The sequence below is a fragment of the Nicotiana tomentosiformis genome, chromosome 5, assembly GCF_000390325.3.
Source record: "Nicotiana tomentosiformis chromosome 5, ASM39032v3, whole genome shotgun sequence".
Taxonomy (NCBI): Eukaryota; Viridiplantae; Streptophyta; class Magnoliopsida; order Solanales; family Solanaceae; genus Nicotiana; species Nicotiana tomentosiformis.
This window is the reverse complement of record NC_090816.1, coordinates 32,248,124-32,267,443: the sequence shown is the minus strand read 5'-3', so window position 1 is coordinate 32,267,443 and position 19,320 is coordinate 32,248,124. Positions and strand designations below refer to the sequence as shown.

The window sequence follows — 19,320 nt, the reverse complement described above, 5'->3', positions numbered from 1 at the left end:
ATTAACTAATTGACTGTTTCTGTTGTTCTTATTATGATGCCCACCTAGATAAAATGTCTATAGGAGTATGCATGATGAATCTGTGTTTAAACACCAACTATTATGGACCTTTTTGAATGCTTGAGCCTCGACCCATTTGGAAAAATAATCAATCATGAATAGTATGAATTGAACATTACCGGGTGCCCATGGAAGAGGGTTGATCCACTCCCAATCCACACTGAACAATGAGTGGAAGAGGTCATTGGATGATAGAAAATTGATAGTATAAATGTAAGGAAATGACTCCAAAGGGCTGTGACGATCAAAGAAACTCTACCTCGAATCCTCACAATCAAAGAAGCTCTTACTTCCTGGGTCCAACACCTGGATCTGCACAGAGCTCATCATAAATGACTTCAAAATCGACCATGACCTTGCGAGCAAAAGCCAACACCAAGGAGTTCAAGCATACCAATTTTATCTATTTTCGACCTCAATTCGACCTTCAAATCCTCAATTTTCACTTTAGGAAGTTTTTACTAAAATCCCCCATTTTCCCACTTTAATTCATTAATTAAATGCTAATTAAACCTCTATGTAGCCTCTAACATGTCTCAAATAGTTCACAACAATGTTACAAATGCGAGAAACATCATATCTTAAAGCTTAATAGTCAAATCTAGGCATATCAATTGAAGGCTTGAATCCACATATGGAAAAAGATATGATGTAACGACCCGATAGGTCAATTTGAGTATTTTAGCCCCGATATCCTAATTTATGCTCCCTCTATGTTATATTGTGGTTACCTGACTTGTCGGGGTGCTTGGTGTCGGATTTCGGAGAGTTTCGTAGTGATATAGGACACATAATCCCTAAGTTGGAAGGTTAAGTCGTAGGAGTTGACCGTAGTTTGACTTGTGTGAAGATGACTCTGGAATGGATTTTGACGGTTTCAATAGCTTTGTAGGGTGATTTTGGTCTTAGAAACGTGTCTGAATGTTGATTTGGAGGTCCGTAGGTCGTTTTGGCGTAGATTGGCAAAAGTTGGAAAGTTGAAAGATTTTAGAACGTATGACCGGGAGTGGACTTTATTGATATCGGGGTCAGATTCCAATTACTAAAGTTGGAATAGGCCTGTAATATCGTTTATGACTTGTGTGCAAAATTTGGTATCAATCGGAGTTGTTTTGTTATGAATCAGCGTTGGTTTCAGAATTCGAAAGTTCATAATTGCTTAGGCTTGAATTTGGGTTGCGATTCATAGAATTGTGTATTTTTTGATGTAATTTTTGGCCTCAAGTAGGTCCTTTATGTATTTTGGTACTAGTTGGTATATTTGGACAGGGTTCCGAGGCCCCCGGGTGTGAATCGGATTGAAATCAGATCATCTGTGGACTTGTTGGATTGCTAAAGGTGCCCAACTTCTGGTGTTTTCGCACATGCAGAGGGAATGACCGCAGGTGCGGGCTCGTAATAGCGAGACACTTGTCGCAAAAGTGGAAATGTCCTAGCCCAGTTGGGATCACAGGTGCGGGGTGTTGATCGCATTTGCATATCTGCATGTGCGGAGAATGGTCATAGATGCGGAGGAAGGTTGTTTGGTCGATCACCGTAGAAGCGGAGAAGACTCCGCAAGAGCACACTAGCAGGTGCGAAGCTTGTCCGTAGAAGCGAAACTTGCCTGAGTAAGTGGAATCCGCACCTGCGATGGAAATTCCGCAGGTGCAGAGCCGCAGGTGCAGAGCCGCAGGTGCACCAGCAAGGTCGCATGTGCGGTTTAACTGGCAGAAACGGGAATTTTTGAGGGTTTTGATTCATATTTCATTTTTGGGATTTTGGGAGCTCGGTGGGAGACGAAAGTTAGAGGGATTTTCAGAGGAACTAACTGGGTAAGAATTCTTAACTCGATTTTGGTTAAATTACACTAATCTATCATTGTTATTATCATGTAATTAAGGATTGGAGTTTTAAAAAATAGGGGAAAGTGGTAAAACTTCTTAGGCTAAGTTTTTGGGTTTTGAAAGGCAAAATGAGGTCGGATTTGGATAATCCGTGTATGGTTGGACTCGATATCGAATGGTTGTTCGAATTTTATAGTTTTGGATGGGTTTCGAGACGCGGGTCGGGGTTGACTTTTTGGGTCAATTTTTCAATTCTTTTGCAAAGATCATAGTTTTATTGTTTCAATTAGTTTCCTATAGTTATATTTATAGTATGAAATTGTTTTGGCTAGATTCGAGCCGTTCGGAGTTAGAAAATTGAGGGAAAGGCCTTCTAGTTGATTGATTTAGCATGGTTTGAAGTAAGTGACTTGTTTAACCTTGTGTGGGGGAAATTCCACTTAGGAATTGGTATTGTTATGATAATTGTGATATGTGAAAGTCGTGTACGCAAGGTGACGAGTGCGCACACGGGCTAAATGTGAAATTTCCGATTTTTAGCTATGTAGTTTCCTTTCATGCTTTAATTGGGCTACTTAAACATGTTGTAGTCATCATATTTAGTTTAATTTCACATGTCTACTTGTTTTATGTCTTATTTGCAAATTGTCCTACATGTTTAGTTGATTTACTTGTTCCCTTTTATTCTATACTCATTATTTAACTGTGAATTCTTTACTTGAATTTGCTATTCTTGGAATATCTTGTTGTTGAGTTTGGTATTTAGTTGCAAAGGTCGTGGTTTCTATTGAGGCAAAGTGCAAGTTGAGAAATATCATTTTATTGAGTTACTCTCTAGTTGTTATTTTTTAGACCTTGTGTACATTGTGGTTGAGCCTTGTGTTCCTTATTATGACATTCTGTTATTGTTGGCTTTTCTGGCAAGTTGTGATATTGGGCACTTGAGGTGCGAATTGTGATACGTTGTGATATTGATATACATACAGTTGTTAAAGGTCTGGGTGTTGAAATACATGTGATGAGATAAGGTGGGATTGATGCGCGTGGCTAGTAGGGGAACTACTAGAAGCCATGTGGTGTGATAAGGTGGGTTAAAACGTGGTGTGCTATTACAGGAAAAATAATTTTCAAAACTAAATATAAAGGCTCCCGCGTTGATATAAGGAAAGATTGTAAGTTACTTCTATGATTTGGGACTACAACGCGGTGCCTCGATAGTAGCCTTTGTTGAACTTTCTCTATTTGCTGCAGTTGCCTTGGTTGTTTGTTTCCTTAACATGTAAATCCTCGTTTCCTTCTGTGTTGTATTAACTGTCTTGATTCTATGTTGTTAACTTTGTGTAAATTTCTTATTATTTCATTCTATTGTCATGATTATTATATTGTTATATCCTTTGTCTTGTTTCATATTATCTCCAGTAGGGCCTTGACCTGACCTCTTCACCACTCTACCGAGGTTAAGCTTGACACTTACTGGGTACCGCTGTGGTGTACTCATACTATGCTTCTACACATCTTTTTGTGCAGATAAAGGTACTTCTTATCAATCCCGGCATTAGTGAGCTGAGGTTGCTTTGGAGACTTCAAGGTACAACTTCCCGTGTCTGCATGCCTCGGAGTCCCCTTCTACCCTGTTTTTCCTTATTGCATTACACTATCTTAGACGGTGATGTATAAGATTGTTCAGAATTGTTACTAGCGCTTGTGACTTATACTTCACTAGGTTTTAGGAGTTGTACATTTTGAGTTATAGATTTTATTTATACACTCGTTGAAGTTTTGAGCTTTTTAAGTTGTTATTTCAATTTTTTCGTATGTTGATAGGCTTACCTAGTTTTAGAGACTAGGTGCCGTCACGACTTCCTACGGAGGAAATTTGGGGTCGTGACAAGTTGGTGTCAGTTCTCTAGGTTCATGAGTGTTATGAGTCATATGAAGTTTAGTAGAGTCTCGTGGATTGATACAAAGACTTCTGTACTTATCTTTGGGAGGTTATGGAACTGTTAGGAAAAGTTTCACTTCTTTGATTCCTTATCGTGCGAAATTATTGACTTCGAGATTCTAAACATTTGTCTTTCTATTCTCTCACAGATGGTGAAGACACGCACAAGCGGATCAGATGACCAGACTCGTGCGCCCCTTCCTAGAGCCACGAGAGGCCGGGACAGAGGCCAAGGATGTCCATGTGGTGCAGCCAGAACACCTACACGAGTCGCTACAAAGGAGCCACCAGTAGCTCCAGCTAGACAGCAGGCACTTGAGACGCCTATTGCTGCCCCAGCACTTCAGGAGACTCTCGCCCAGTTTCTGAGCATGTTCGGCACCTTAACTCATGCAGGGTTGATCCCACTTGCTCCTACCACATCTCAGGACGAGGGAGGAGCACAGACTCCAGCCGCACGCATCATAGAGCAGCGATTCAGGTTGACCAGGTCCCAGAGGTCATACTAGTGCAGCCGGTCACCCCAGTTCAGCCCGAGGTTAGGGCAACAACTTCTGAGGGGGAGAAGCTCAAGCTCAAGAGGTACAAGAAGTACCACCCTCCTACTTTCAGCGGCTTGGTTTCAAAGAAAGCCCAGGGTTTTCTTGAGGAGTGGCACTCTATCCTCCGTACTATGGGTATTGTGGAGTTTAGTGGAGTTATTTTCACTATTTTCCATCTTAAGGGAGTGGCTTATCAGTGGTGGCGAGCATATGAGTTGGGTAGTCCGGCCGAGGCAGCTTCACTCACTTGGGCTCAGTTCTCAGACATGTTCTTGAGGGAGTTTGTTCCCCAAATTCTTAGAGATTCATGGCGCATAGAGTTTGAGCATGCGCCAAGCTTGTAAGACTGTATCAAAGTATGCGGTCTCGTTCAATGATTTGTCCGAAGGCTACTATTAGAGAGAAAGAGTCTGTCGATTTATCGAGCGGCTCAACCTTGGTATCAGATTTAGCATGGCCTAAGAGTTGGAGATGGACATCGCATACCATCGGGTAGTAGAGATCGCTAGGAGATTGGAGGGTATATGGGCCCGGGAGAGAGAGGAGGAGGAGGCCAAGAGGCCTCGAGATTCTAGCACATATAGTGGTGCATGTGCCCCGGTTGCAGCTCGTAATGGTAGGGGCTATATGAGACGCCCTGTTCATTCAACACTTCCAACATCCAGCGGTATTCCGGCCATTCCTAGGCCCCAAGATACCTACTATGCACCGCCATTATCTAGTGCATCTCCTGCACGGGGTGCTTTCAGTGGTCAGTCCAACCGATCATGCCCGAGAAAGCCACAATAGTCACGTCCTCTGAGAGCTTATTTTGAGTGTGGTGACACTCATCATATGGTGAGGGATTTCCCCAAACTCAGTAGGGGTGCACCTCCACAAACTACTCAGGCTCCGTATATTCCACTGGGTCCTCAGGCTTTCCAGTCCATAATAACCGCACTAGCTGCCACTCTACCTACACAACCAGCTAGATATGGAGGTCGGGCGGATAGAGGTCACCCTAGAGTGGGAGGCCATGCCATATATTATGCTCTTCCTGCTAGGATGGAGGCAGTTGCATTTGACTCAGTTATCACAGGTATTGTTTAGGTCTGTCATAGAGATGCATCAGTCTTATTTGATCCAGGCTCCACTTAATCCTATGTGTCATCTTACTTTGCTCCTTATTTGGGTGTATCTCGTGATTCCTTGAGTTCTCCTGTCTATGTGTCCATACCTGTGGGAGATTCCCCTGTTGTTGACTGTGCGTATCAGTCGTGTTTGTTGTTCTTAGTGGTTTTGAGACCAGAGCCAATTTATTATTGCTTAGTATGGTAGATTTTGATGTTATTTTGGGCATGGACTTGTTGTCGCCTTTTCATGCAATTCTCTACTGTCACTCCAAGACCGTGACGTTGGCTATCCCAGGATTACCACGTTTAGAGTGGAGAGGTACTTTAGATTATGTTCCTAGCAGGATTATCTCATTTCTAAAGGCTCAGCGGATGGTTGAGAATAGGTATGATGCATATCTAGCATATGTGAGAGATGTCAGCGTTGATAAGCCTACTATCGAGTCATTTCTGGTAGTGAGGGATTATCTAGATGTATTCCTGACGGATCTTCCGGGCATACCGCCCGACAGGGATATCGACTTTGGTATTGATTTGCTACTGGGCACTCAGCCCATTTCTATTCCTCCCTATTATATGGCCCCACTAGAGTTGAAGAATTTATAGGAGCAGTTGTAGGAGTTGCCGAATAAGGATTTCATTTGGCCCAGTGTATCACCTTGGGGTGCTCCGGTCTTGTTTGTAAAGAAAAAGGATGATTTTATGCACATGTGCATTAATTATCGCCAGTTGAACAAGGTTACAATGAAGATCATGTATTCATTGTCGCGCATTGATGACCTATTTAATCAGCGACAGGGTGCCAAGGTGTTCTCCAAGATTGACTTGTGTTCAGGCTATCATCAGTTGAAGATTTGGGAGCCAGATATCCCGAAGACTGCCATCAGGACTCGGTATGGTCATTACGAGTTCCTTGTGATGTGTTTTGGGCTGACCAATGCCCCAGCAGCATTCATGCACTTTATGAACAGTGTCTTCCGCCCCTATCTTGACTCATTCATCATTGTGTTTATTGACGACATTCTGGTGTGCTTCCGGAGCCAGGAGGATAATGAGCAGCACTTGAGGACCGTGCTCTAGACCTTGAGAGAAAAGAAGTTATATGCAAAATTTTCAAAGTGTGAATTCTGGCTAGATTCGGTGGCATTTTTGGGTCATGTAGTGTCGAGTGAGAGGATCAAGGTGGATCCGAAGAAGATTGAAGTATTGCGGAGTTGGCCCAGACCGTCTTCAGCTACAGAGATCTGGAATTTTCTTAGTTTGGCGGGGTATTACCGTCGATTTGAAGAGGGTTTCTCGTCTATTGCAGCACTTATGACCAGATTAACCCAGAAGGGTGCTCCTTTCAGGTGGACATAGGAGTGCGAGGAGAGCTTTCAAAAGCCCAAGACAACTTTGACTATAGGCCCCGTATTGGTGTTCCCTTCGGGTTCGGGGTATTATATTGTGTACTGTGATACATCGCATATCGATATCGGTGCGGTGTTGATGTAGGACGGTAGGGTGATTGCCTACGCATCTAGACAGATAAAGGTGCATGAGAATAACTATCATGTCTAGGGGTGCTTATCGGGCGAATAATTACGCTTAACGGTTCAGCTTAACTGTTATCGGATTATAAATGTAGTAATCTGCTAGGCATCCAATAATACAATGGGCGGATTGGTATCAGATTAACAATTATCGAGCAGTTATCGAACGGTTATCGGATGACTTATCAGCTAAACAAATAGAAATTTTTTGAATAATCATTCAATCAATACCAAACAATTTCAAATCAATGCCAAATTTTTAACACTATATAAGATCTAATCAAACGGTATTTTTTAATTAATGAGTCTTCAAGACTACTCATACTATCATACGCGTATTAACCAAATTTTTAATACCATCAAGACTACTCATACAGACATACACGTATTAATCATTGAGATTTTGATTTTTCGACTTTTCAGTTTTTAGTTCCAGAGAGAGACGAGACTGACGACTTCTCTGCCTCTGGTGGATACAGACAATTGAGAATTGGAAAATAGAAAGTAAGGATTTATCCATTTAGGGTTTCAATAGTAATTTATATACATATGGGTAAAAATATGAATATAAAAATTCTTAACGGGTCAACGGTTTACCTGATAAGAAAATTGAATAATCTGCCTACAACCCGTTAAGCCGTTAATTATAAAATCTCAATTCGTTCACCATCCATTACTCCGATAATCCGATACCAATAAGCCAATAAGTTATCGGTTCAGTTCGGTTAATGATTTCGGTTCGGTTTTGAACAATCTAAATCCTATCCACGCCTTAAGTTAGCAGTTATTGTTCATGCCTTGAAGATTTGGCGGTACTATTTTTATGGTGTCCCTTGTGAGGTCTACACCGACCACCAAAGTCTACAGCATCTGTTCAAACAGAAGGATCTTAACTTGCGACAGCGTAGATGGTTAGAGTTGCTTAAGGACTATGATATCACCATTTTATATCATCCCAGGAAGGCCAATGTGGTGGCCGATGCCTTAAGTCGCAAGGCAGAGAGCTTGGGCAGTTTAGCATATCTACCAGTAGAAGAGAAGTCACAAGCCTTAGATGTTCAGGCCTTGGCCAACCAGTTTGTTAGATTGGATATTTTTGAGCCGAGTCGAGTTTTGGCTTGTGTGATTTTTTGGTCTTCTCTTTATGATCGTATCAGAGGGCATCAGTATGACGACCCCCATCTGCTTGTCCTCAAGGACACGGTTCAGCACGGCAATGCCAAGAAGGTCACTATTGGGGATGACAGTGTGTTATGGATGGAGGGCAGGCTACGTGTGCCCAATGTAGATGGCTTGCGTAAGTTGATTGTCCAGGAGGCTCACAGTTCGCGGCACTCCATTCATCCGAGTGCTTCCAAGATGTATCAGGACTTGAGGCAGCACTATTGGTGGAGACGGATGAAGAAGGACATAGTGGAATATGTAACTCGGTGCCTAAACTGTCGGCAGGTGAAGTATGAGCATCAGCGGCCTGGTAGATTACTTCAGAGGTTAGAGATTCCAGAATGGAAATGGGAGCAGATCACTATGGATTTTGTTGTTGGACTCCCACAGACTCGGAGAAAGTTCGATGCAGTATGGGTAATTATGGATAGATTGACCAAGTCAACTCATTTCATTCCAATGGTGACTACTTATTCTTTAGAGCAGCTGGCTCAGGTTTATATTCAAAAGATTGTCAGGCTTCATGATGTACCGGTATCTATCATCTCTGATCGGGATATGCAATTTACATCGCGGTTATGGAGAGCCGTTCAACATGAGTTTGGTACGTGGGTGGAGTTGAGTACAACCTTTCACCCTTAGATGGAGGGACAATCCGAGCACATTATTCAGATATTGGAGGATATGCTTCGTCTGTGTGTGATGGAGTTTAGGGGTTCTTGGGATCAGTTCTTGCCGCTTGCGTAGTTTGCCTACAACAACAGTTACCAGTTGAGCATTCAGATGGCCCTGTATGAGGATTTGTATGGTAGACGGTGTCGGTCTCTAGTGGGTTGGTTCGATCCGGGTGAGTCTAGGCTATTAGGTACAGACTTGGTTCAGGATGCTTTGGAAAAGGTTAAATTGATTCAAGATCGAATTCGTACAGCCCAATCCAGACATTAGAGTTATGCGGATCAGAAGGTTCGTGACATTGAATTCATGTTTGGGGAGCGGGTCTTGCTCCGGGTTTCTCCCATGAAGGGTGTTATAAGGTTCGGGAAGAAGGGCAAGTTGAGCCCTAGGTATATCAGGCCTTTTGAGATTCTTGAGAGGATTGGAGAGGTGGCTTACAGGCTTGCACTACCACCTAGTCTACCTGCAGTTCATCCAGTATTCTATGTTTCTATGCTCCAGAAGTATCACGGTGATCCATCTTATGTGTTAGACTTCAGCTCAGTCCAGTTGAACAAGGATTTGTCTTATGTTGAGGAGTCGGTGGCCATTTTGGACAGGCAGGTTCGAAAGTTGAGGTAGAAGAACATTGCTTCAGTGAAGGTTGAGTGGAGGGGTCATCCAGTCGAGAAGGTGACTTAGGAGACCGAGCATGATAAGAATAGCCATTATCCTCATCTTTTCACAACTTTAGGTATGTATCTGTACTCGTTCGAGGACGAACGTTTGTTTTAAGAGGGGGAGGATGTAACGACCCGGCCAGTCGTTTTGAGTATTTTAGCCCCGATCTCTTAATTTATGCTCCCTTTATGTTATATTGTGGTTACGTGATTTGCCGGGGTGCTTGGTGTTGGGTTCGGGAGAGTTTCAGAGTGATATGGGACACATAGTCCCTAAGTTGAAAGGTTAAGTTGTTAGAGTTGACTGTAGTTTGACTTGTATGAAGATGACTCTAGAATGTATTTTGATGGTTCCAATAGCTCCGTAGGGTGATTTTGGTCTTAGGAGCGTGTCCGAATATTGATTTGGAGGCCCGTAGGTCATTTCGGCGTAAATTGGCGAAAGTTGAAAAGTTGGAAGATTTTGGAAAGTTTGACCAGGAGTGGACTTTATTGATATAGGAGTCAGATTCAGATTCTGGAAGTTAGAATAGGTCTGTAATATCGTTTATGACTTGTGTGCAAAATTTAGTATCAAATGGAGTTATTTTGCTTTGGATTTACATTGGTTTTGGAATTCAAGAGTTCATAATTGATTAGGCTTGAATTTTGATTCCGATTCGTAGAATTTGTGTTAGGACGCTATATGTTTTGGGACTAGTTGGTATATTCAGATTGGGTCCCAGGGGACCCGGGTGTGAATTGGATTGAAATCAGATCATCTGTGGACTTGTTGGATTGCTGAAGATGCCCAGCTTATGGTGTTTTCGCACCTACGGAGGGAATGGCCGCAGGTGTGGGCTCGCAAAAGCGAGCCACTGGTCGCAGAAGCAGAAATGTCCTAGCCCAGCTGGGATCATAGGTGCGAGGTGTTGACCGCATATGCATATCCACAGGTGCAGAGAATGGTCACATATGCGGAGGAAGGTTGTTTGGTCGATCATCGCATAAGCGGAGAAGACTCCGCAAGAGCGCACTAGCAGGTGCGAAGCTTGTCCGTAGAAGCGGAACTTGCGTGAGTAAGTGGAATCCGCACCTGCAATGGAAATTCCGCAGGTGCGGAGCGGCAGATGTGGCAGCAAGGTCGTAGGTGCGGTTTAACTGGCAGAAAAGGGAATTTTCAAGGGTTTTGATTCATATATTATTTTGGGATTTTGGTAGCTCGGTGGGAGACTAAATCTCGAGGGATTTTCAGAGGAATTATTGGGGTAAAAATTCTTAACTCGATTTTGGTTAAATTACACTAATCTATCATTGTTATTATTATGTAATTAAGGATTGGAGTTGGAAAAATTGGGAAAAAGTGGTAGAACTTCTTAGACTAAGTTTTTGGGGTTTGAAAGGCAAAATGAGGTCAGATTTGGATAGTCCTTGTATGATTGGACTCGATATCGAATGGTTGTTCGGATTTTATAATTTTTGACGGGTTTCGAGATGCGGGGTCCGGGTTGACTTTTTTGGTCGATTTTTCAATTCTTTGCAAAGATCATAATTTCATTGTTTAAATTACTTTCATATAGTTATATTTATAATATGAAATTATTTTTGCTATATTCGAGCCGTTCGGAGTTGGAAAATCGAGGAAAAGGTCTTCTAGTTGATTGATTTAGTGTGATTTGAAGTAAGTGACTTGTCTAACTTTGTGGGGGAGGGGAAAAAATTCCCCTTAGGATTTGGTATTGTTGTGATAATTATGATATGTGAAAACTGTGTACGCAAGGTGATGAGTGCGTACACGGGATAAAGGTAAAATTTCCGATTTTTAGCTATGTAGTTTCCTTTCATGTTCTAATTGGGTTACTTAAACATGTTGTAGTCATCATATTTAGTATAATTTCACCGGTCTACTTGCTTTATCTCTTATTTGCAAATTGTCCTACATGTTTAGTTGAATTACTTGTTCCCTTTTATTCCGTACTCATTATTTAACTGTGAATTCTTTACTTGAAATTGCTATTCTTGGAATATCTTGTTGTTGAGTTTGGTATTGAGTTGCAAAGGTCGTGGTTTCTATTGAGGCAAAGTGTAAGTTGTGAAATATTATTTTATTGAGTTACTCTCAGGTTGTATTGTGAGACATTGTGTACATTGTGGTTGAGCCGTTGGCTCCTTATTGTGATATTATGTTATTGTTGTCTTTTCTAGCAAGTTGTGATATTGGGCACTTGAGGTACGAATTGTGATATGTTGTGATATTGATACGCATGCGGTGGTATAAAGTTTGATTGTTAAAATGCATGCGGTGAGATAAGGTGGGCTTGATACGCGTGGATAGTAGGAAAACTACAAGAAGTCATGCAGTGTGATAAGGTGGGTTAAAATGCGGGATGGTATTTCTGGAAAAATAATTTTCAAAACTAAATGTAAAGTCTCCCGCAGTGATATAAGGAAAGATTGTGCGTTATTTCTATGATTTGGAACTACGAGGCGGTACCTCGGTAGTGGCCCTTGTTGATCTTTCTCTATTTGCTGTAGATGTCTTGGTTGTTTGTTTCCTTAACATGTAAATATTTGTTTCCTTCCGCGTTGTATTAACTGTCTTGATTCTGTGTCATTAACTTTCTGTAATTTCTTATTATTTCATTCTAATGTCATGATCATTATATTGTTATATCCTTCGTCTTGTTTCGTATTATCTCCAGTAGGTCCTTGACCTAACCTCGTCACTAATCTACCAAAGTTAGACTTGGCACTTACTAGGTAACGATGTGGTGTACTCATACTATGCTTCTGTATATCCTTTTGTGGAGATCCAGGTACTTTCTATCAGTCCCGGTATTAGTGAGATGAGGTTGCTTTGGAGACTTCAAGGTACATCTTCCCGCATCCGCAGGCCTCGGCGTCCCCTTCTACCCTGTTTTTTCTTATTGCATTACACTATCTTAGACAGTGATGTATAGGATTGTTCAGAATTGTTACTAGCGCTTGTGACTTATACTTCACTAGGTTTTGGGAGTTGTACATTTTGAGTTATAGATTTTATTTATGCAGTTGTTGAAGTTTTGAGCTTTTTAAATTGTTATTTTAATTTTTTCGCATGTTGATAGCCTTACCTATTTTTAGAGATTAGGTTCCATCACGACTTCCTACGGAGGAAATTTGGGGTTGTGATATATGATTTCATATCAGGATGACAAGACTTACCTTCAGATAGTTAATATTGCTACGCGCAAGGAGGCTTTTGATAAAATTGCCAGGGAAGCTAGAGAGAATAGCAAGAAGGCTAGAAGGAAGTGTGCTGACTTTTTCAATTGATCCACAATTACCCAAATAGAATCATACTTGCAAAATAATCGGGGCAATCCAACAATAAAGTCCATATTTATTACTCCTAAGTTTTATCTTCCATTTGATTTCCATTTTTTGAGGTATGGATAATTATGCTTATTTATCCCATGAATTTATGTGAACCACTCTTGGCTATTGAATGAATCTTTTGCTTTTAGCCTGTTTTGGACGAGCTTTTCAAATCCTAGAATTACTTCTTTTTTTCAGAAAAGTATTTTTTTTTTTTTTTTTAAAGTTGAAGTATTTGGCCAAGCTTTTGGAAGAAAAAAAGTGTTTTTGAGAAGAAGTAGAAGTAATTTTGGAGAAGCAGAAAAAAATAGCTTCTCTCCAAAAGCATTTTTTTTAAAAACACTTTTGAGAAAAAATACATTTAAAAGCAGTTTTTAAAAGTTTGGCCAAACATCAATTGTTGCTCAGAAGTTATTTTTTAAATTGGCAAAATACATAAGTTACCCTCTAAACAATGGATCAAATCCCTATTACATACTTTTTGTGAATGAAGATAACCTTACACACTCAACTGTTCTAAAATATGCTTAATACACACCACTTTTTTTTTGACCAATTTTTCATATCACGCAACAATAAAGTCTTAAAACGTGTCATTATTTTTTAATTAAAAAAGAAAATAATTAAAACTACAACTATACCCCTCATCTTTCCCATCTAAATCACCACGGATGCCATCTTCTTCCTCATCATCAACCTCTTTTCCCACCTTTCGCTTAAACATTAAGCCATCACTAACTAATAAAAATTATCAGCAAAAAAACCCAAAAGTCCATCTTTTCCACAGAAATGGAATTAGAAATTTTGATCCAGATCCGCCTTGTTTTTCATTTATCTTCGGTAAAAGTCCAATCACTTTTAACTGTCATCACCTTATTTCAATTTTTTATTTATGTCATTCCGACTTTCACAACTGAAGCAATGAGGTTGTAATAATAAGGAGGAAAGTATATTTTCTAAAGAAGAAGATTAAGACATTCATCCATTAATAAAATTAAAGAATGTGCAAAAGCTTGAGCTAAGCTTTAATGGTTGGGAATTTTTTTGAGAATTCACCCTTCCGAAAAATTTGATTTCACCACACCAAAAACTCAAGCTAAGCTTCTCTATAAAAAAATATAATCTTCTATACAAAATCTGGAGCCAAGCTTTAATAGTTTGAGGAAGCTAACCAAAGCTTTAATATCTGAATCTAATCACAATTTTTCGAACAAAAGATATGCAAAAAGCTAAAAACTAATCAACGAGAAGAGATATGAAAAATTATGGTGGGTTTATTTGAGATGAAGGAAATCAGATAGTGGAGAGAAGTGGGTCTAAGTGTTAAGGAGCAGTCATGGCAGATTTGTGAATCTTTTAAACAATGAAGAAGATGACTCAATTTAAAAAATTTATAAAAACTAAAAAAAATGACATATACACAAAAATTCTCATGTTCACGCGCTTCACTTGTTGGAAAAAACTCGCACTAGCCACGTGGGCAAAATGGTATGTATTAGACACTCTGAAAAGGTTGAGTGTGTAAGGTGATTTTCGTCTGCAAAAAGTGTGTAACGGTGATTTGATCCATAATTTAGGGGGCAACTTATGTATTTTGCCTTTTAAATTAATTAGTCAAACACAAACTATTTCTTACCAAAAATACTTTTCAAAAAAATACTTTTGATTTTGCAACTTGGACAAATATGCTATTTGCTAGTCCGTTTTTTAAGTTTTCTTGCTTATCGTCCTCTTTCGTGGCCTCGGAAATATTCCAACATTAAGCTCGCTCTATGTCTTCCTTATTATGAGATGAGAAATTCTCCACACGTCCTTTCCGGAACCTTTTTGCATATGTGATAGATGACTTTCGCGCTCTGGATTAGGGGTGGCAAATGGGCGGGTCAGATTAGATATGGGCGGATCGAAAATGAGCAATACAAAAATAAATAAATTATCATACCCGATTCATATTTAATACGGATAAAAAACGAGTTAACCGACGGATAATATGGATATCCATATTATCTGTGGCTTCTTGAATATAATCACTTTTGGAAGAATTCCTAGTCTCCCAACTTGAGGAACCCCCAATTCGAGATTTTACAAATGTAAAAGTTAAACCCATTAACTATCCGTATTCTAAGTGGATAATATGGTTCTTATCCATATTTGATCCGTTTTTAAAAAGTTCATTATCCAACTAAATTTTTAATGGATAATATGGATGAATAATTTTTTCTTTTAACCATTTTGCCACCACTACTCCGTATGCTATAGTTATCTTTACTCCGAAGTACCAAAAGTCAAGGACCTTGTGCTAAAGTATATTACTCGGTACGTTTTTTATGCTTCAGAACGATACAATACTACAAAAAGATTTCAAAATGTGTTTATATAGCTTAAGGTTTCACTAGTTCTCTTCGAAATACTATGGACCTTTTTGCCGGTATGGCAACTTTAGGTACGCAACAATTGTTTCTATGACTTTCATTTAGGTCCGACAGATATAACTCGCGGAATTGGAGTCTATTTGACCCTTTATTTGAATTTTAACACTTTACAACGGATACCTTAGAAAATAATTTAATTCAAATTGATCATCGCTTCTTTCAGTAGGAAAAAAAGTAGAGAACACAACAAAGACTGTAATGCCATAAGTGCTAAAATGGAATTGCTTACGAGAGGAGGTTAAAAGTATGAAACACAAGATAACTTATGAAACTACTGATTTATGCAACTCTAGTAAGCTTCCTACCCAGAAAGGATTTCCAATCAGATAACCTAATTGGAGCTCATCATCAGATACGTGCACGGTTGATGTATTCTGCCTTTGAAAAGATTGGCGTACCGTGCACAACTAATGGGCCTTCTTTTTCCCCTTTGCTATATGAAAGCCATATGTACAAACTTCACAAACAAATTCGTCTCCTAGTATGACTGGATTAGTTTATTAGAGTAAATTATTTTAATCTGCTCAATGCGATAAACTCATAAAAAAGATGGTTACTTGTTTGCGTTTATATTTAGTAGTAGTTGTTTTGAAGGGCTCAGAGCATTCAGACCTCACATAGCTACGGCTACACTTGAACTACAAAAGCTGCTTCATTATTGGGCTAAGCTGCATTTGTGGTTAGACATGTAACATGTTCCATTAGAATCTGACTATTTACCCCAACCCCAACCAAGTTCAATCCAAACCTCTGGACCGCAGGACAGTTCATTTTCTTATTTCATAAACTCATCGATTTTCATACTTAGAAACTTTACTCTTTGGCCGTTGGTGTTGAAACTGAAAGAGAACGATAAGATCAGGTAAGCTGACTAATCCAACATCTTTGCAACTACGGTAATACCAATCGAAGATTTTGCATTTCCATCTTGATTTGAGACTTGAGACTATAAGCAGCTTTTTGTTTGAGGTATTAGAGTCCATCAAAGCTGACTTCCAAGCTACCTTCGGCCTTCCTACCTTGACAAAAATTTCAAGCAGCATACCACTACATTTTTCTACTATTTACTTCTCCCTCTTTTTACCTAGCCAATGCCTCCTTGCAAGAGGAGAGATATATGAAGTGTTTGAGAGTATTCCATGGTTACAACAACATCCTAATCCTTTTATCAATTACCGGTACCAAACAATAGGTGTTGATGTGTTCTGAGGCAGCTGAGTAGTCATACAATGCTGTTGTTGCCATGGATGCAAACCTTCATTTAAACTAACTGCACCAGCCTCGACTGTAGTTCTTAGCTCAGCATTTACACTGCTATCTTCAACATCCATCATTACTCCCTCCATCTCTTCAGCATCCATCATATCTGAAATGTCAGCTTGACCATGGACTTCAGCTCCTCGTGCAGAAGGAAGCTGAGACGGAACCCAGGGAACAACTGCTAGACACTCTTTTGTAAAACCAGAGTCCTCCTCTGGCGTTGCTTCATTGTCTGCTGGTCTAAATGCATTTGTTTGGTTTCCCCATAAGGCTTGACCTGCACAACAAACAGAACTGGTAACTGAGTTTTGAAACTTCAAATGCCAAATCAAAGAGTTCAACAGAATTTATTTTTCCAGCCAAATAACCCTAACTTGGAAAGAATAAAGAACTTAGAAGATCATAAGAATAATACAAACTAGAGCAAAGCTACTCATTTGGCTTTTAAAAAAAGTTTCCCACATAGGTACTAAACTGAAAACCCTAACGCCTAATGAAAACCAAGGAATAGACAACGAGAACCAACTCATCTGGCTCCGCCTGTGGATCCAGTTAGACTTCTACTCAAAAAGTTCCCACTCAGATTCTAACTTTAAGCAATATCGCCATCACATTCAATTTCACTAAAAAGAGAAACCAACAATTGAATTCATAGAAGCCAAGACAATTAGTTCTTTCAAATGTGTTATCAGCACTTCTCATCAGGCCCGTTACCGTCAATCCTTTCCTTCAAAACAATTCGATAAATATAGGATTTTGAATGTTTGTTAGCTCAGCTTCACAATTAGTCATTAAGTAAACAAGCTACAAAAAGAATAGTGATTCCTAACTTCTTTTGACAATAAATTAGTCAAATACGAAGAAACTGAGCTACTTGACCTCCACTTGCATTGACAAAAGTGATGTTTGGATTTAGGAAGTGCCTAAAGTTTGCCTTGAACATACCAAGCTGGCTTAAATATTAACAGTAACTCCAACCAGCTCATCTTGAATTGATGTATAACCATACGAGTATTTACACCAAACAACCTTAATAAGATTGATCCATCAGCAGAACTGATAGATAGAAAGCTGAGTTTTCTCTCATAACCTTTCTTCCAATATTGGACAGAGCTTCACTATTACTTTCTGAACTGTGGGACGTAACAAATTTTCATAACAAGAAACACACCAAAGAAAACTTCCGCCACCATCAATTTGATACTACATCCTGTTGACCTCAAGCTGATTTAAACAATATTATCAAAATCTAATTAAACCTAATAACTACAGCTCCGTCTTCATTTTTAGCATTTGATGTTTCGACATAACTGCCAAATATCCTCATGGATGAACTAAATCAACAACTAAGAGAACAGAGATCGGATACTTACTTTTGAGCCCGTTCATAAACTGGGGATCCACTTTAACAGAGAAATTAGAAGGGGAATGCACAAGATGTGTGTTCATGGGCTTGAAAAGAACAAGAGCCCTCTCTTCATTCTCCGGCACACTTGGAAGTTCTTCAATTACTACACCCCTATTTCCCCCATTGTTTCCAAAGCTTGGATCAGTAGTTGGTTGGGCAAAAGCTATAGGAATCTCTGGTTCTTCAACCTCTTCTATTATGGGAGGCAACTCTGCATCCTAAACATAGAGTAAATAACGAAAATTGTTACCAAGAACTCTTCACAAACAAACTAAAGGTGATGAAAGCAATTTTAATACATTTTTTGAGTTGTGCATAGTTCAATCAACAAACGGGAATATAAATTAAGTTAAAACAACTCGACTATGCCTCAATCCCAAACTAGTTGATGTCAGCTATTTGAATCGTCTGTATCCATTCTGGTCCAAAGTTGAAACAACAATAACAACAACCACGATTGTTTCAGCAACAACTAACTTCAATCCCACATGGCCAAAGGCAGATTCAGGATTTGAGTTTTATGGGTTCGGGATACTAGAACAACAAGCTCAAGTGACAATATGTGTACGTATTTAGTGGATTTCTTAACATATACACGGGGTCTGATCTGAGCCAAAGCTACGAATCCATATTTTACACTCTGCATCCGCCCCTGCAAACGACTATTAGAATCCTCTATGTGCATTCTACTCTATTTTTGAGTTCATTTCATTCTAATACTCAATAAACTAAGTTGAACATTGCATAAGTAAAACAAAAATTACAAAAACCAGCATATCGATCACTACTTCAACAGAATTTCATATACTTACAGAAAAAAAAAAAGCAGGAGAAATTTAATAAATAAAACAAATAAAAGAGTATCCAAGTCGTAGAGGTTTACCAGTCGACGAATTTTTCTAGCGGGAGAGGAAAGGGAGAAATCGGAAAATTCGTCATAGACGTCATCCAAATCCTTCCTCTTCATCTTCAATGAATAATACGTCTCCATGTTTCTCTTTTAACAACAGCGTCCAAAACAAACCCTAAAATCTCCAAAATCAATTTCTACAAAATTTGTGTTCCCTCTCAATCGATCAAAGCGCCAACGAGAATGTTATGCTTCACTCGGAGTAGAGAATTGGATATACGAATTGAAGTGAAAGAAGTGTGAATATGGGGATTCAATTATAGAGAGAGTGATGGAAGCTTGTGGTTTTTTCTCTAGATTTCTCCAGAACATTGGTATACAGAGCGGAAAAAGAGAGAAAAAGAAATGTGGGGCCCGGTTTTATTCGGGTCTGGGCCCCAGAGCAGAACTGAGATAATCCTTCAAATTATGCATTACTTTCGAAATATCTTCGTAAGCATAGTTTTTCAAATTGTTTATTTG

The 19,320-nt window shown here is 39.6% G+C and overlaps 1 protein-coding gene across 1 annotated transcript; it reads right to left on the bottom strand.

The window, feature by feature from the left end:
• Positions 1–16,177: 16,177 nt before the first annotated feature.
• On the bottom strand, positions 16,178–19,168 carry LOC104120572 (uncharacterized). Its single transcript, XM_009632366.3, has 3 exons — positions 18,832–19,168; positions 17,914–18,166; positions 16,178–16,817 (listed from the first exon to the last, which is right to left on the bottom strand). Exons 1-3 carry the CDS (start codon positions 18,937–18,939, stop codon positions 16,453–16,455), a joined length of 726 nt encoding a protein of 241 aa, XP_009630661.1. The 5' UTR covers positions 18,940–19,168; the 3' UTR covers positions 16,178–16,452.
• Positions 19,169–19,320: the final 152 nt, after the last annotated feature.

What these genes read in the sequence shown, in the direction of transcription:
- LOC104120572 (XM_009632366.3), bottom strand. Translation starts at nt 18,939, where the DNA reads ATGGAGACGTATTATTCATTGAAGATGAAGAGGAAGGATTTGGATGAC. An exon ending in CTAGAAAAATTCGTCGACTG is followed by an intron (nt 18,167 to 18,831) that starts GTAAACCTCTAC and finishes CTCTATGTTTAG; the next exon opens with GATGCAGAGTTGCCTCCCAT. An exon ending in GTTTATGAACGGGCTCAAAA is followed by an intron (nt 16,818 to 17,913) that starts GTAAGTATCCGA and finishes TTTGTTGTGCAG; the next exon opens with GTCAAGCCTTATGGGGAAAC.